This window comes from Juglans microcarpa x Juglans regia, chromosome 6S (assembly GCF_004785595.1).
Source record: "Juglans microcarpa x Juglans regia isolate MS1-56 chromosome 6S, Jm3101_v1.0, whole genome shotgun sequence".
Taxonomy (NCBI): Eukaryota; Viridiplantae; Streptophyta; class Magnoliopsida; order Fagales; family Juglandaceae; genus Juglans; species Juglans microcarpa x Juglans regia.
This window is the reverse complement of record NC_054605.1, coordinates 17,937,930-17,954,559: the sequence shown is the minus strand read 5'-3', so window position 1 is coordinate 17,954,559 and position 16,630 is coordinate 17,937,930. Positions and strand designations below refer to the sequence as shown.

Here is a 16,630-nt window from a genome sequence, read left to right as displayed (position 1 = left end):
TTTCTTAACTATTAAATAAAAATATATGAGCAATACAATTAAGCGGTAAGTTTGAAGAGCTCTACTAATATTTTTTATTAAAAAAATACAATTTAAAATTAAAAAAGAAAACAATAATTGGTGCAATATTTCCATTTTGGAAAATCAATGGAAGACATTTGAAAAATCTCCAAATATTGTAGATCAATAAATATGACTAAAAGCTTGTGTTCTAATTTTTTATAAAATTCGACTCATCATTTCTATATCACATATTACATATGATTTTTCTTTTTTTATTTTATTTTTTCCTTACCAGATGTATGTTATATGGATGATGAGTAGAAGAATTATTTTAGTTTAATAAGAATAAAAATAAAAAATCAAGTGTGATGTAAGAATGATGAATAGAATGATTTTTTTTTTTTTTTTATGTCATGTTGGACAGTATGGAAACTCAGCTTGGGGGCTTCTTTCACCTTATGAGGTGGAGGTCCTGGTCTCAACATGTTGCCAAATACAATATTTCATTTCTTCTCGGAATATTTAAGAACTTGGAAGGAACATGTCAATGTGTGTCATCCATGCTCATCATTGCACCAGCAATATCGAACTCATGATCATCACAGTAATTTGGAGCTGAATGTATGGTTAGCAGTTGCAGCTTTGCAAAAAACTGATATCCATTTTCTACAACCTGATCATCAAAAAATGGAAAACAACGATACAAATAGGAGAAAATAAATCCTAGGTCTCAAGTCCAAATATTTTTAGTCATAAAACAATTAGCAAATAATAGTATTTCATTTCAAACCTAGCTTAGGGTCTCCAAAAACCAGCCCTACCCTTCAGGTATCAATGTCAACAACCCTAAACCTTAAATCCCAGGGTAACAATTTGAATCCAATTTCAACCTTCAGTCTACCTAAGAACGTACTTTTTTTTTTGGTCATTTTTCAAGCATGTCCTTGTCCATATCAAGAGTCGTCTTTGTATGAGTTTGTAAAGGAATTTAGCAACCTTGTCAACCCCAAAATGTATATGCACGCCTCGGACATTCCGTCTTTATCAAGATCAGCCCACAATAGGTCACAGAGAAGGCCTTGTTCTGGCATATAGGCAGGACAAATAATATTTCTTATATGATCCATTATAAACCTTCAATCACCTCAATAGCACTAGTTTTTTTAATAATGTTATTATACTCTTAATTTATATCACTCACTTTGACTCTTAACGTGACACCATACGGTTTATTAAAAATATTTTAAAATATATATATTCAAAACAAAATGATAGTATGCCACGTGGTTTTGCCCCTTAATTTATCAGGATCAACCCATAATAGGTCATAGAGAGGGCCTCATTCTGGTACATAGGCAAGACAAGTAATATTTCTAAAAAAAATGATAGTATGCCACCTGGTTTTGTCTCCTAATTTATTAGGATTAGCCCACATAGGTCATAGAGAAGGCCCCGTTTTGGCACATAGGTAGGGCAAGTAATATTTCTAAGAAAATGATAGTATGTCATAATGTTTTGGGTTAGCCCACAATAGGTCATATATTTTATTTTTTATTTGATTTATTTAATAGTTAAAGGAGTGACTATTAGTGCGTTGATGTAATTTTTTTTAAATATTTGAAAATGTTTAAAAGAAACTAAAAAATATAATCTACACTAGGGGCACGCCCAGCAATAAACATTGGGCGTCCTATTTCTAATATGATCCTAAGAGCATTGGCAATAGTCTAGCCATTGCCAAGTCTAATATTTGACTAAAAGTTGAAGTTTTGACTAAAACCATTGAAGATATTAATCTAACTTTGACTATATATTTCAAAGTCAAAATAATAATGTAATATTATATATTTTAATAATAATTTTTTTATATTTTTTTTATATTTTCCAACTACACTTCATATATTAATTAATGATTTAATTTTTGCTTAAAATTATTATTTCTCAACTATTTTTTATAACCTAATTATCCAACATGATATAGCATTGTTTATAAAAAAAATATTTCCTAGAAAATATGGACATAATATAGCCTTGTCTACTAATGAAAGTTTTAAATATAATTTAATAAAGTCTTGTTGATTATTTGTGAATGAGAGATTGGTTTGATGGATGAATAGTAACTCTTTAAATTTGAAATTTTTTTTAGAGTTGTTGTATCTCAAAGTTTAAGTTAAAGGTTTTTAGTCCAATGCCAGTCCTCTTATAAACCTCCAATTGCCTCAATAACACTAGTTTTTTTTTTTTTAAGTAATGCTACTATGCCCCTAATTTATATAACTTACTTTGCCCCTTGACATGACAGTATATGGGTTATTAAAAATATTTAAAATATATATTCAAAATAAAATAACATTAGAAAATATAAAAAAGAATAAGATTAAAACTCTAAATTCTTTATACTTTTTTTATATTTATGTTTTTAACTACCTTAATAAACCACGTGACACCGTATTACAATGCCACGTCAACATAGCAAAATCAATCGAATAAATTAGAAATATAGTAGCATTATTTATTTTTTCTATGAATGACGTATAGTTAGTAAGTGCCCCTCTCACAAGTTAAAGATGATTTATTTGAATTGAGATAATAAAATATTATTATAATATTATTTTTTAATATTATTATTATTATTTTAAAATTTAAAAAAATTAAATTATTTATTATATTTTATATTAAAATTTAAAAAAATTATAATAATAAATTAAGATGGATTAACGATCTAAACGTACCATGAAAGTCACCTTTCCAAAAACCACAGTTTTTAATTCTGATATGATGGCTTATGAGTGTCCACTCCGAACAAGATCAAATAAATTCGCTCTCACATGTTTCAATTCAAGATGTGGCATACCATACTTATCTTACAAAATTCAAAGGATGTGACATTCCATCTTCATTTTAATCTACAGTACCTTTTTTTGTTTTTACAAAATAATCCGATTTTTATTGAACTTATATGCATGAGTATCGCTAGTTTCACTAAGGCGAATATTTTAGAACGAAACTATTTGGAGAGCATCTTTCTCTACCTCAATTATTTCATCTTTCTTCACTTTGATATCTTACCAGAAAATGCATTAGTGAACATGACTTACAAAATGGGTCATTAATAACAAATAAAAAATATATGTTTTATATAAAAATATCACAATTTTCTTGGTATGATCACCGGATAATTTTAGTAGTTCTCTAATCCTCAATTTGAAATATAAATTGAGATTTGCCTTATTGTCAAAATATAACTATTAAGATAAATAATAAAAGGTGATGTTGTAAAACTTCTTGAAAAAATAAAAAGATTTATAGGATCGTTTACCTCTAACCATTTGGGTTTGAGAACTGAAAAGTCTACAAAAAATAGTAAAAAATTTTTGTAGATAAGAGACTTCTAGTATTTTGCCTTAGAATTTTATGGGGTGAGTCTAATGGAAAACACAAACCCCTTTTATATAGGCAATACTAGAGACTCTTACTTATTACTCCTATAACCTTTGGGTTACTCTCATTATTTCATCCATAAAAAAATAGTAAGGGTTAACCACTTCATTTATAAAGGGCAATTACATATGTTTGATATATGAAGTGAATCATTTTCGATAAAGTGAACCACGTTAGGGAAGACAAATAGTTTTCTAAGGAAATAGGCCCATATGATCCACATGACCCTGAAGTTGTTTTACCTGTAAAACTTTGTTCATTGGATCAGCTAACATCAAATCTATATTAGTATGCTCAATATACACCGCATTATTTTTTATGATCTTTTTTACAGTTAAATACTTTATGTCGATATGCTTACTTCTGCTTCCTCTCTTATTGTTCTTTGAGAAGAGCACTGCAGCGGTGTTATCACTAAGAATCTTTATTGGTCTTTGAATGAAATCGACAACTTTAATACCAGAAATAAAATTCTTCAACCACATGGCTTGTGTCGTTGCTTCATAGCACACAATAAATTATGCCTCCATAGTAGACGTAACAACTATAGATTGCTTCGTACTCTTCCAATATGTATCTCCTTCAACAATAAGAAAGATATATCAGAAGTAGAAGAATCTCTATGCAAATAACATAAGAGGCTTCACTCATATCCTTAATTTCAAAGTTTTGGGAGAGAAATTGTTTAGTCTAATGTAACAAGTCCAAATTGCTGCTTGCAAGAAGAATATCGTCTACATATAGGACTAGGGAAATGTATTTGCTCACACTGACCTTAAGGTATATACATTGATCAACAAGATTCTCGATAAAAGCGTATGAGATAACAATCTTCTGAAACTTTAAATACCATTGATGGGAAGCCTGTTTTAGTCCATAAAGATATTTCTTCAACTTGCATACTTTCTAATTGTCATTATTGAAACCCTCAGGTTGTTTCATGTATACAACTTCATCAAGATCCCCATTAAGAAAAGCAGTTTTCACATCCATTTGATGTAACTCTAAATCAAAATGAGCTACTAAAGTCATGGTTATCCTCAACGAATCATTCTTAAAAACCAGAAAGAAGGTTTCGTGATAGTTTGTGCCTTCAATCTGAGTTAATCTTTAGCGACAAGTCTAGCCTATATCGTTTGACATTACTAGAAGAATCTTGTTTGGTTTTATAAACCCATTTGCAGCCAACTGTTGTCGCCCCTTCTAGTAATTCGACAAGATCCTATACTTTGTTCTTGTAAATGGATTCTAACTCATGCCTTATGGCATCCAATCAAAATGTAGATTTATCTCCACTCATGGATTGTAAAAACATAATTGGGTCTTTTGGACGTCCAACATCAAAATCAAACTCATTTAAGTATACAATGTAATCATCTAGAATAGCAAGCCTACGTATTCTTGAGAATATTTTTAGAGCCATTACTTCATCATTTGGAGATGGCTCAATTGGCTTAGACTGTAAATGCAGAATAACTTCAGGTTGAACCTCATTTACAAGAACATGTTTTTTAATTGGTGTCACTGCATGATCTTGCGATCTATTTTGCCTTAAGACAACCATTATTCCTCCAAAAGAATACAAAGTAGCATGTTTAGGTATTTCCTAAAAAATGACCTATTGAGGATTCACACTCCCACTAGGTTCAACATCCTCAATAAATCTTACATTTTTAGATTCGACAATTCTAAGGTTATGACTGGGACAATAAAATCTATATCCTTTGGAGTTACCTGGATACTCAATAAAGAAATCGCTAATTGTCCTTGGGTCTAACTTCTTTATGTTAGGATTATAAATCCTAACTTCAGTAGGACAACCACATATGTGGATATGATTTAAGCTAGGTTTCCACCATTTCCACAACTTGAAAGGTGTTGTAGAGATAGACTTGGATGGAATCCTATTCAATATATACATTGTAGTTTTAAGAGCTTCATTCTACAAGGAAAGTTGCATGTTAGATTTACTAATCATGCTCCTTACCATATCAATTAGCGTACGGTTCCTTCTTTTTACGACACTATTTTGTTGTGGTGTGCCAAACATTGAATGTTGGGTAACAATGCCTTCCTCCTAAAGGAAATTTACAAATGGACCCTTCATTTATCTCTGTTTTGTATACTTACCATAATATGTCCCTCCTCTACCAGATCTTACGATCTTGATTTTCTTTTTACTTTGCTTCTCTACTTCTGTTTTATAGGTTTTGAAAGCATCTAATGCTTGAGCCTTCTTATTCAGAAAATAGAGATACATATACCAGAATAGTCGTTAATAAATGAGATAAAATATTTCTAACCATTTAGGCAATGAGTAGGAAATGGTCCATAGATATATGTGTATATAATCTCAAGAACACTTGAACTCCTTCTTTAACCTTTAGAATTAGAGTTGGTCTGCTTGACTTTTATGCAATCCACACAATTCTTAAAGTCAGAAAGTCAATATCTTGTATGACCCATCCTTTTACTAACCGTTTCATCATCTTTATAGAGACGTGTTCCAATCTCTTATATCATAATAGAGAATATTTTTCATTCAAGAGGTTTTTCTTAATGTCAACTGAATGCCAAGAGAGATAATTATCCTCAAAATCAGAATGAATATCTAATTTAAACAAGTTATCAACTAAAGTTCCAGAACCAACAAGAGTTTTATTCTTAAAAATAGTCATAGTATTTTCAAAAATGAAACTGTAACCTTTGATAATAAGTCTGGAAATATAAATTAAATTTCTACTAATTCTGAAATATAAAAGGCATTATTTAAATCCAAAACATGTCTCGATTTGAGAATCACTCTAAAAACTTCAACTGCAACAACTTGTGAACGCCTTTTATTTCTGGTGAAAACTCAAAGTTCACTTGTTGTTAGTTTCCTTCTGGTGAGAAAACCCTGCAATGTATTCATAATATGGATTGAAGAACTGGAGTCAATCCACTATGAATTTTTAGGAGCATAAATGAAAAAAGATTCATGACGCACAAGAGAGATATATCTACCTTTATTTTGAAGACACTCTTTACACTTGATGCAGCTCTTCTTTACATGGCCTTATTTCTTGCAAAAGAAGTAAATCACATTTTTGCCATTAGATTCATTAGATTTTAATGATAGATTATGCTTGCTTTTCTTTTGAGATCCACCTTGGCCTTTCTTGGTCTTAACTTTATCATTCACAACCATATTTGCACTTTCAGATTAATCATGCTTCATCATTTCCTCTTCTTGCACACACATGGTTAGAAGATCCGTAACTAGCTAATTTCCCTTATGTGTGTTATAAGAGATCTTGAAAAGCCCATACTCAGATGTCAGTGAGTCAAGGATGAAATAGACCAAGAATAGCTCAGATATCTCTATCTTTAAGCTCTTAAGTTGAGAAACAATGTCTCTCATTTACATAATGTATGCACACATACAATTAGAACTGTCAAACGTTTTAATAGTGAATTGCCTAATAAGAGTGCTAGCTAAGGCCTTGTCAGAGCGAACAAACTGTTCCTTAGTTGCTTGTATTAATTCATTAATTGTAGCGTAGTCACCAATAGAACTTCTAATGCTCTTACTCATATGAGACTTTATGAATATTAGACTTAGGTGATTAGATCGCTCCCACTATTGACCATTTTTTATGACTTCCTGTATATTAATATCCGTGGCAGCAGGTGGTTGCTCCACACAGAGTGCATAGTCAATGTCTATATACCCAAGGTAAAATGAACTGAATCTTTTCTGTCAGAATAATTAGTATTATCAAGCATTGGAATAAAATAAACACCACCAGCTAAGGATTGTGGAACAATAGTTGCAAAAACCAATAAAAACTTTAATGCTATGAATTCAAGTAAATTTTAACCTTCTTATGGGAAAAATTTGCGTAATAGCATAAATTTACTTATCTTTATTTATAAGATAAATTATTCTGAATATTAACAAATAAAACTATCCACACCTATAAGTAGAAGACAAATTTAACTGTCAATACCAAAAATCACTTTCTTATACTAATTGAATCACAAAAATTAAAGATTTTCCTGTAGGGATAAATATTTAAAATTTATGATTTAGTTAAATGAGATTCTAAATATATTTATGTATTCTTTTAAATAATAAGGATGTTGTAGCATTACCTTCATTTTTCAAAAGGAATACAACTGGGCATCTACTAAAATAGGTAAAAACCTATTAACTATAAATTAGCCCAAAGACCCATCAATATGTATGAAGCTTGAAAGTAAGCTCAAACTCAAAACATGCATTTGAAATTTATTAATATAGTTGTGAGCACATAATCATTCGGATATGAATTTAAAGACAAAACTTAAAAGCCAAAGTCAGCCCATTTCCGAAATCATTAAAGACTCATTATATGAACAAAATTGAAATGCTAATAATTCGAACACAAAGCTGAAAGGTTTAGCTTTGATACCAACTGTAAAATTTATTAAAAGAATAAAGAGATCCATAGGATCTTTTACCTCCAGTCATTTGGGTTTGAGAACTGAAAAACATATAAAAAAGAGTAGGGATTTTCTGTAGAGAAGAGACTTATAGTCTTTTGCCTTAGAACTTTATGGGGTGAGTCTAATGGAAAATACAAGCTCCTTTATATAGGCAGGACAAAGATCCTTACTTATTACTCCTACAACTTTTGGGCTACCCTCATTATTTCATCCATAAAAAAATAGTAAGAGTTAACCACTTTATTTAATAACGGTAATTACCTATATTTGATAGATGAAGTGAATCATTTTAAATAAAGTAAATCACCTTAGGAAAGGCAAATGGTTTTCTAAGAAAACCAAAAGTCTAATAGATGTGACATGGTATTGATAGATGGATGTTAGATATTTTTTAAACCAATTTTATGAGAGCCCTTGAAAAAAAAAATTCACAAATTGATACACATTAAAATGATAAGTTAAATTATAAGTCTTTTTATAATAAAACAAATTTGAAAATTTCATCTATATATATAATTTTACATACATAATCATATATATTGATATCTCAGCTATTGAAATGGTGAAGATTTTAAAATTTAAAATTTGAAATTCAAATTAAAAAATATATACTAAAAAATTAGGACAAATGCTTAGTATATATAATATTATGTGCAAAATTGTTGGTACATGAAATACTAGTCATCACGACACTTAAAAGAGCGATCCAAACCGGCCAAGAGCATGATGCTATATGACCAAATTCTCCAAATGAAATACTTGGTTTGTAAACCCTCATCCACTTTTATAAAAAAAAAATGAAAATAATATTAGCACACCTGGACAGCTGAACTGGTTCAGGATTTTCTAGCAATCCTATCTCCATCGTCAAACCAAAGTCTCACCCCACTCGATCAGCCCACTCTATGCTGCTTAAATAATGGATAATGCCACGTCAACCGGATCATAAAGGGACGCTAAACCCACCGGAATTTCCCCACCGACGGACCGTTCCGAAGCAAACCTCGTCTTTTCCCGAAAACTATAAATACTCCTCTTACTTACCCCATTCCCAATTTCTGTGCCCTAGAAGCCTTCCTTTTCGCCTCCACTCGCCGCAACATCATGTTCCCCCTATCCAAAAACCCATTTCCCCCTCACTTTCCCACACTTTCTCGCGTCCTCTCCGAAACTTCCCCCACGCTTTCTCACCGAAATTTCGACTCGGCCAAGCAAAGACGGTCCCTTTTTGCTCATTTATGATCCGTACCGAAATGTCTCGGATCGTAGGTGATGCTTGTCGGTTCTTGTAAATTGGGTGTCTGTTGTTGGATTGGGTTCCTGTTCGGTGATGGATGCGTTAGAATTACCGTTTCCTCTGGACGTGGCGGCGCCGAAGCTCATGGGGTCGGACGGGTTTGTTAGAGCTGGGGTTACCGTCAAGGAAGCTGAGGCTCGTGAGCAAGGTGGCGTTCCGGTTCTCGTAAGCCCTCCGATCGCCCGGTGCAGCTCTGTTCTCAGAAAGAAAGGTAAGGTTTTTCTTTTTTTTTTTCTTGTTTCAGCTCAGGCTTTCCTGGATGTTGGCTTTGGTTTAGCAAAATTCGACGCTATATCGGGTTATCGGGGAAACATTGGTCAAAATAATGGTAAATGTACTGAAGAAGAGATTACTTTGGCTCTAATTTTTATGCATCATTCCTATTACTTCAGTTATTTCGCTTACTTATTTTGGGAATTACACGGGGATAAGGGTATTGGATCAGTAAATTTTTCTATGGAACTACATATTGGTGTCTCGATGAGAAATACTTGTGTTAAAAGTAGAAGAAATTTAGTTTGAGGCTAGATAATGGAGGAGTGAACGCCCAGACGGTTTTTTTAGAAGTTAGGCTAAGGTGTTGGAGCTCCACGCGTCATCCACTAAATTAATCCCAGGAATCCTGAACGCTATTATAAAGCTTTTGAAGGGTTAAGCTACTATCAGTGTCTATGTCTATTTCTTGTATTATCTTGAGAACATGGCTCATAAACATCTTATAAGGCCATGACTACTCGCTGCAACTTGAGGGGACCTTGACGACATGGTTTGCAAAACAAGACTGCTTGATCGCAACCAGGAGATTCATTATTCTATTTATACCCCCAAAATATCAAAACAAGATAGCAGCTGTACATTTAAACGAAAGAGAGAAACAAAAAATGTTATAGGAATGAACTCTACTAATCTGAATGATGGATGTCATAGGTAAGCAGAAAAAATATACGTATTCCCTTTCCTACTCTTGCCTCTAGTAGCTTAATCCCTTTTCAAGCTAAAAAAGAAAATATGTTGTCTCCGTGCTTTAAATGTTGACATAATTACTGGTTATTCACATTTGTATTCATAATTCATTCCTTTATTACTTTATTGCTTAATATTATGCACCATATAACATGTGCTATTCGGATGCTACTTTTTGTCGTGGCTTTAGAGTCTGCCTGCTGTGATAAGGTTCCAGATATGGAAATGTGTACGCTTGCTAGTCAGCTGCCCACTTTTCAAGGTGAAGACGTGTCTGAGCACCTTTATGGTATGGGCAAAAATCGTCGTTTACAGTATCCTAGGTCTGATAGTGTACAGCAACAACGGAAAGCAGCAAAGGCGTCAAGAAGTGGTGGTGTTAGTTCAAAGAGGCCACGGCTGGCTCAAATGGAAGATTCTATGAGTCTGGCTGGTGTTGAGGACAAAATGGATATTACTGATAAGCTTGGGCCGTTTCCTACAAGGCGCATATCCCCAGGTAATACTGTTTTCTGCTATAATGTGTTGATTATTTGACATAAACGGTTGTCTATCAGCTTCAAACTCTGTTTACTAGAAATTCTTATTTTTTCTTAAAAAAGTTGCTTAGTTGTGCAACATGCCATCTTGGGTTCCATAGGAAGAAAATGTTTATACGCCCTTTAATATGTGCTTATTTCCACATTTTGCATAACCTATCAATAAAAAGGAAAAAATCTAGTGTCCAAATCATGCCAATTTCCTTATGTGATGCATGGATATTCCTACATGCACACGCACATGTTATGTGATCCAAGATGGTTATAAAATAGCCCTCTTAAAAATTTAAAAACAACTATCATTTCTAGGTCGAAAGTTAAATTTATACTAATTTAAGCATTTCCGCCACTTCATCCACAACTTCCACTTTTTACCAAATTCTTTGGGGAGAAAAAAAATCTTGGATAGCTAAAGGTAGAAACTCGAAATAATGCAGAGGAAGATCCACTTCAAAACTATATTATGATCTATTTTGACACGTCTTTGATGCCTGAATTAACAAAAATTTTAAAATTTCTTATGTCAGTAATTAAAGCAATTGAAATATGAAAAGTTTCTCGTTAAGATGTGGGCAAACATTTGGAATCATTCATATCGGGCTACCTTTTTTTTTGGCAATATTGATTGGTGTGAGTAGTACTTCCACTGCCCAATCAAAAGAGTTTTGGATCAATTTTTTATTATTTGATATGCACGCCAGGTGTGTTATATCGATAATATTTACCATTCTTGCCATTGGCCTCAACCCCAGTGATATTCCAGCTTGGATGCTGACATTTTTATTTTATCTTTGTTTGCCTTTGAATTTAAAACTTGGTTTATAAATTACCTTTATCACTCTTCTGCTATGACAGAGTGATTAGTTGGTTCAGTGATTTCATTTTCCAGGTGTGATCTAGAAAAATATTTTGATCTTATATTCATATCATAAATATAAATGATATGATATTGATATGGCCTTTTCGCTTGATTAGATGTTTGGGTTCACATTGCAGCTTATGAGAGCTGGACTGATACGCAATTCCTCTTTTTGTTTTTTTTTTCTAACATACATTGTAGAAAATACTCCATTGTTGACACAAAAGAACAACTTCAACAAGCGAAGTGATAAGAGAGGTTTAAAAGTTCCTGCAAAGATCAAATATGATTCTTTTTCTACGAAGGCGGGGTTGTTGAACTTCAGTTCAGCTTCTGGAGGAAACAACTTTTTTGGTATGACATTGTCAAATAAAATAGTTCTACATTATAATTTGAAGTTCACTTTTTTTTTTCCCCCTGTGTACTTGGCTTTGCCTATATTAATAAAAGAGAAATACTTTAGCCATAAAGTGATTACACAAAAGTAAATCCACAAACTGACGTGGCTTGACTCGGTACATCAGATTGTAAAGTTATTTTTATTGTAAAGTAAATCTAGCGGATCACATGAAGACACGTCAATTTGTGGTTTACTTTTGTGTAATCCCTTTGTGTTTGTAACACTTCTCTTAATAAAATTCTTATTTACTGATCAAACAAATTTTGAAGTTCACTTTTATAATTTGAAGTTTGTCTCTTTGAAGAGGGTTTATTTATTTAATCTTTCTGAATTTAATAAACAAAACAACAAGCTGTAAGTGCTAACTGCGATACATATCTATATGTTTATTCATATCTGTAACTTTTACATGTCTATCGTAAAATCGGGAAATTTAGATAAGGAATGAAGTTAATTTTTCAGAAGGTTGGGGTGATATCAATCGAGGATGAAATGACGAGCAGTCGTTGGAGATGGGGGTGTGGGTGTGTACAACAGATGCCTTATATAAACATTTTTTTATCAGTAAAACAAGGACTTTATTGAGGTCTTATATAAACATAAAATGATTAAACATACAAAAAGAGAGCCAGAATGACTGAAGTTATTAGGGATGATGTGATTGTTACAGATATAATTGGGGACATGACAATTAAGTATAGCTGAGTGTATAGTAGCTTCATTAAATTGACCACAGTTAGTTAGGATTAAGGTTAGTTGAGTTGTCTATTACTATGTCAATGACTGTTCCGTTACCATCCTATATCAGCATTTTTTTTCTGATTCTGTATTGATTGATGAGGAGGCTACAATATTACCTGCACGATGTTTTTTTTTTTTTTTTCCTTTTTCTTTTCTAAATATAAGTTACTATGAAACTTATAAAAAAAAAAAGCTCCTATGAATCTCATTCACGAATAATGAGAATTATTATCAGGGTTATATGGTCTGAAGTTAGATACTAATGACATCACGAAGCTTGTGGATGAGCTGGCTTTGAACGATCTACTTGATGGCACTTACAAGTGTTCCAGTATGGTTAAAGACAAAGGGAAGAAAGCTGAAAACATGAGTGAAGATATTTTGCATTCAGTTAGAAAAGCTTTCTCGGTCCTGCAGCTCTCCAGGCCTGTCCAGTCCCAAGATATTGCGGATGTAGATAGCTTCTCCAACAAGAAAATATCTACATGCATAGTGAGCTCTGTTTCTGGCAATAAAGGAGAGTCCTGCACGCCGGATCTATCTACATGTAATAAGGTTAGTTTTGCTGGAGAATTTAGGATGCTTGCCATTCTGCCTGGATAACATCTTCAGAAGTTTTTTTTTTTTTTTTCCGACAGTCTCAATGGACAAACATCAGAATGTTGATTTTTCACTTGGAATTCATTGCAAGGAACCCCAAGGGGTTGGCCCAAGTGGTGAAGGCCTTGGTCTTGGGGTATCACTCCCTTCAAGGTCCAAGGTTCAATACCTCATGGGTGCAAACAATCTTTGGGGCCACATCTCTTTTAGTGAAAAGCCAGCGATTTAACTAGTTCCGTGTAGGGAAACTTCCGAGGGTGCGCTGCACGGTACTGGGGTTTACTCTGTAGGGGTGGGTCCGAAGGTGGCCCTGCCTTGGAGAGGTTCCCCAACAAAAAAAAAAAAAAAAAAAAAAGAAGCTAAATCTTCTTATTGAATACCAACTCCTGAACCTTTGATATTAAGGAATCAGGCCAGCAAACAATGGAAATCTGGAAAAAATTATTGGAAAATTACCTGACATGACTATTCACTATAATTATCAGAATTCATAGAAATATATTTTTTCTAGAAAGAAAAGATACATTTTAAAGACCACTTAGACCAGATCTGCTGTTAAGAGAAAGGCGCGTCAGCTGGTTGAGAGTCTTGGACACACAAATACATATGCTTTCTTTATTTGATATGTCACCCTCATCCATATTTATAACAATAATGCTGCATCGAAATAGTTCATTTGCAACAGGAATGCTGAACCCCCATAGTACATGTGCCGCATGAATGCTGCTCCAACTCCATTGTCCATATAAATAAGGAAGATTAATAACTTTTTTTGGTTGATAAATAAGGTTGGAGGGCTACAATAAATAATGTATTTATCTTGTTCCTCCATACAGGACTCTTATAGCAAGCCTGATATGCTTGTTAATCCGCTTGATTTGCCATTGTATCAACCTAAAGATATTTTAAAAAACTTGGTGCTTGCTGAACCCAAGGATTTGGAGTCTCTGCTCCTTGATGCGGCCAAGTCTTCTTTAAGGAATACTTCTGATATACGACCAGGCAAGCAAATATCACGCAGGGTCAGCTTGCCACCTTTTCCATGGTCACATACTTTTAGTGGGCATTGTAGAAATAATTCTGATGCTATTAAATCGGCTACAACTAGGAGCGCGTGCCAAGGTAGATGGGTAATGATAGGGAATGTTTCCAGCTTTCCAAGGACTACCACCGATTTTCTTGCAAGCATAGAGTCACTAACTTATGACCAGAGCCTGGTTCCTCCAGGACTGAGTTCAGAAAATAAAATTTCCCCATTGACATCTGTTAGATTACCTTGGAGTGATCGGGATTCATTATCTTCTGCAACATATTCAAAAGCTTCTCACATATTTCGAGGTAAAGTTTATTCGAGATTCTTCCTTTCATCTGTCTGTACGATTTATAATTGTTGTTGATTTCTGGTTTCATTTGGGATATTTACTTCTCATGAAAATGCAGATCCTGGAGGCCAAGTGAATTATCAAGGAAATGGTATGACTCCCCATTATAGTACCTTTTTCGTTATTCTGTTGGTTAAAAATATGCATGCTGCTTTGCATGTTCATATAACTGTCCGTTTTTTGGGTGGGTATGTCATGTTTGTGTGTTTTGGAGCTGTCTCTCTTTTTTTTTTTTCTTTTTCTTTTTCTTTTGTGGTGTCTTAGAGGAGTTGGGGTGAGGGGATGCATACCTGGTGTGAAGGAAACAGGTGAATGGAAATATGAGGAATGAAGGAGAATGATGGATATGATGTCATTTGACATATTTCCTCCCAACTAGTTCTGTGATGGTCACTTTTGTTTGGCAAACACCTTCTCATTAGAGATCTAGCTGCCGTATATCTGGCTTAAGCTGTTGGTTCCTCTTATTAAACCCGCCATAGTGATGTGTGCTGCTTGAAATTTGTTACTAAGATTCAAAAACATATCTTTATGACTAGATGGGATATGGGTCATGTTTGCAGCTGGGTAGTTGGGCACACCTTTGTGCTGTAACATCACTGTCGTGTGCTCATTTAAGAAATGCGTGGTATTAATTGCATTTGATATCTAAGCTATGTTCTACCCATCAAGGTGCAGCCTAGTGGTCAAATGATGGGTTTGGGATGAGTTGAAGACTCAGATTTCCTGAGTTTGTTTCGCACTAGGAGTTCCCTGGATTACATGATACACAATTCTAACAGATGTAGTCATGTATTCAGGATTTACTCCCCTGGGCTCTATCTTGTTGAGATTCTAGGTCATTAAAAAAATTCAAGTCATGTTCTGTAGTCTCTGCTTTATAATGTGCTTTTTGCTTTGACAGCTGGCCAATGTCCAAGATTAATAGCTGCTGCACAAACTCTGTACGACATTGCTAATCACTCAGTCAAGCAAAATCCAGATGGAATGATAAGGTGGCCAAAGAAGCCTCCACAAAAGGCCATGAGAGCTCGCAAGCTGAAATCAAATGGTAAACACGAAGAAATATTTGCAACATCGATTCCTTTGTTCTCATCTAACAATCTGGTAAGAAACGTGGACCCTCTTATGTCCTCAAAAAAGCCTAAGCTGTCCATGATTGAGAGCAGTAAGGATCTAGATCATTCGAATTGTCTTAGGAAAGGACCATTAAGTTGGTCAACTCCCAGGTCAAGCCGATCATCGCCAGGCAAATCAACTAAGGACACGATTGCAGAAATTAAGCATTCAACTGTCAGCATTTTAAAACAATCATGCACAATGCCCCCACCTACAAGGGTTTTGGACAAGGCTTGCAACAACAGTCTTCAGAAGGTAAGAAAATTGTTGCCCATGGATTGGAACAGAGGACGCGACGGCCTTGAATAATCGATGCTGCTTTCCTTGTCTGTGATTTGTCAGTTAATGCTTCGTCTTTGGCCAAACCATTGGTATGTATATATTATGATGCTAGGTGGAAAGGAATTGTTGTAGGGGTTCAAGCTCTAGCTGGAATGGAATTGTGGTAAGGGTGAATTGGGGTGGGGGGGAGTGTTCCAGTGTTGTAATAGTTCTAAATTTGTACACACGGCAGGGGAATTATTTGCCTTCTGTAGAGCATTTTCATGAGGCAATAGAAATTTACGTTCCTGATCTCTCAAAATGCTTTGATCGCCGCTTCTATCATCATTTCTTCCTTCGTCAACCTGCCGAGACGGAACTACCTAGAATGCTTGCAACATTAGTTTTGTTTGCTCAAGAAAATAGTTTTTTCATTTTTGGGTAGAAAAGATTTTCATTTTATAAGCACCGTTTTCTATAGATTTTATACTATCCATGGTGGAATAAGTTAGGGGGGCATTAAATAAAGAGTAACGAAACTACAAGCGGATGATT

At 34.0% G+C, this 16,630-nt stretch overlaps 1 protein-coding gene across 2 annotated transcripts; it reads left to right on the top strand.

The window, feature by feature from the left end:
• The first annotated feature begins 8,782 nt into the window (after positions 1 to 8,782).
• LOC121236934 lies at positions 8,783 to 16,389 on the top strand. Of its 2 annotated transcripts, XM_041133453.1 has the most exons (7): positions 8,783 to 9,422; positions 10,365 to 10,673; positions 11,774 to 11,926; positions 12,949 to 13,268; positions 14,150 to 14,651; positions 14,754 to 14,786; positions 15,600 to 16,389. In XM_041133453.1, the coding sequence occupies exons 1-7, from the start codon at positions 9,245 to 9,247 to the stop codon at positions 16,121 to 16,123; spliced, it is 2,019 nt and encodes a 672-aa protein (XP_040989387.1). In that variant the 5' UTR covers positions 8,783 to 9,244; the 3' UTR covers positions 16,124 to 16,389. The 2 variants fall into 2 exon arrangements, with proteins under 2 accessions (XP_040989387.1, XP_040989388.1); XM_041133454.1 differs by lacking the exon at positions 11,774 to 11,926 and having other exon boundaries at positions 8,876 to 9,422.
• Positions 16,390 to 16,630: the final 241 nt, after the last annotated feature.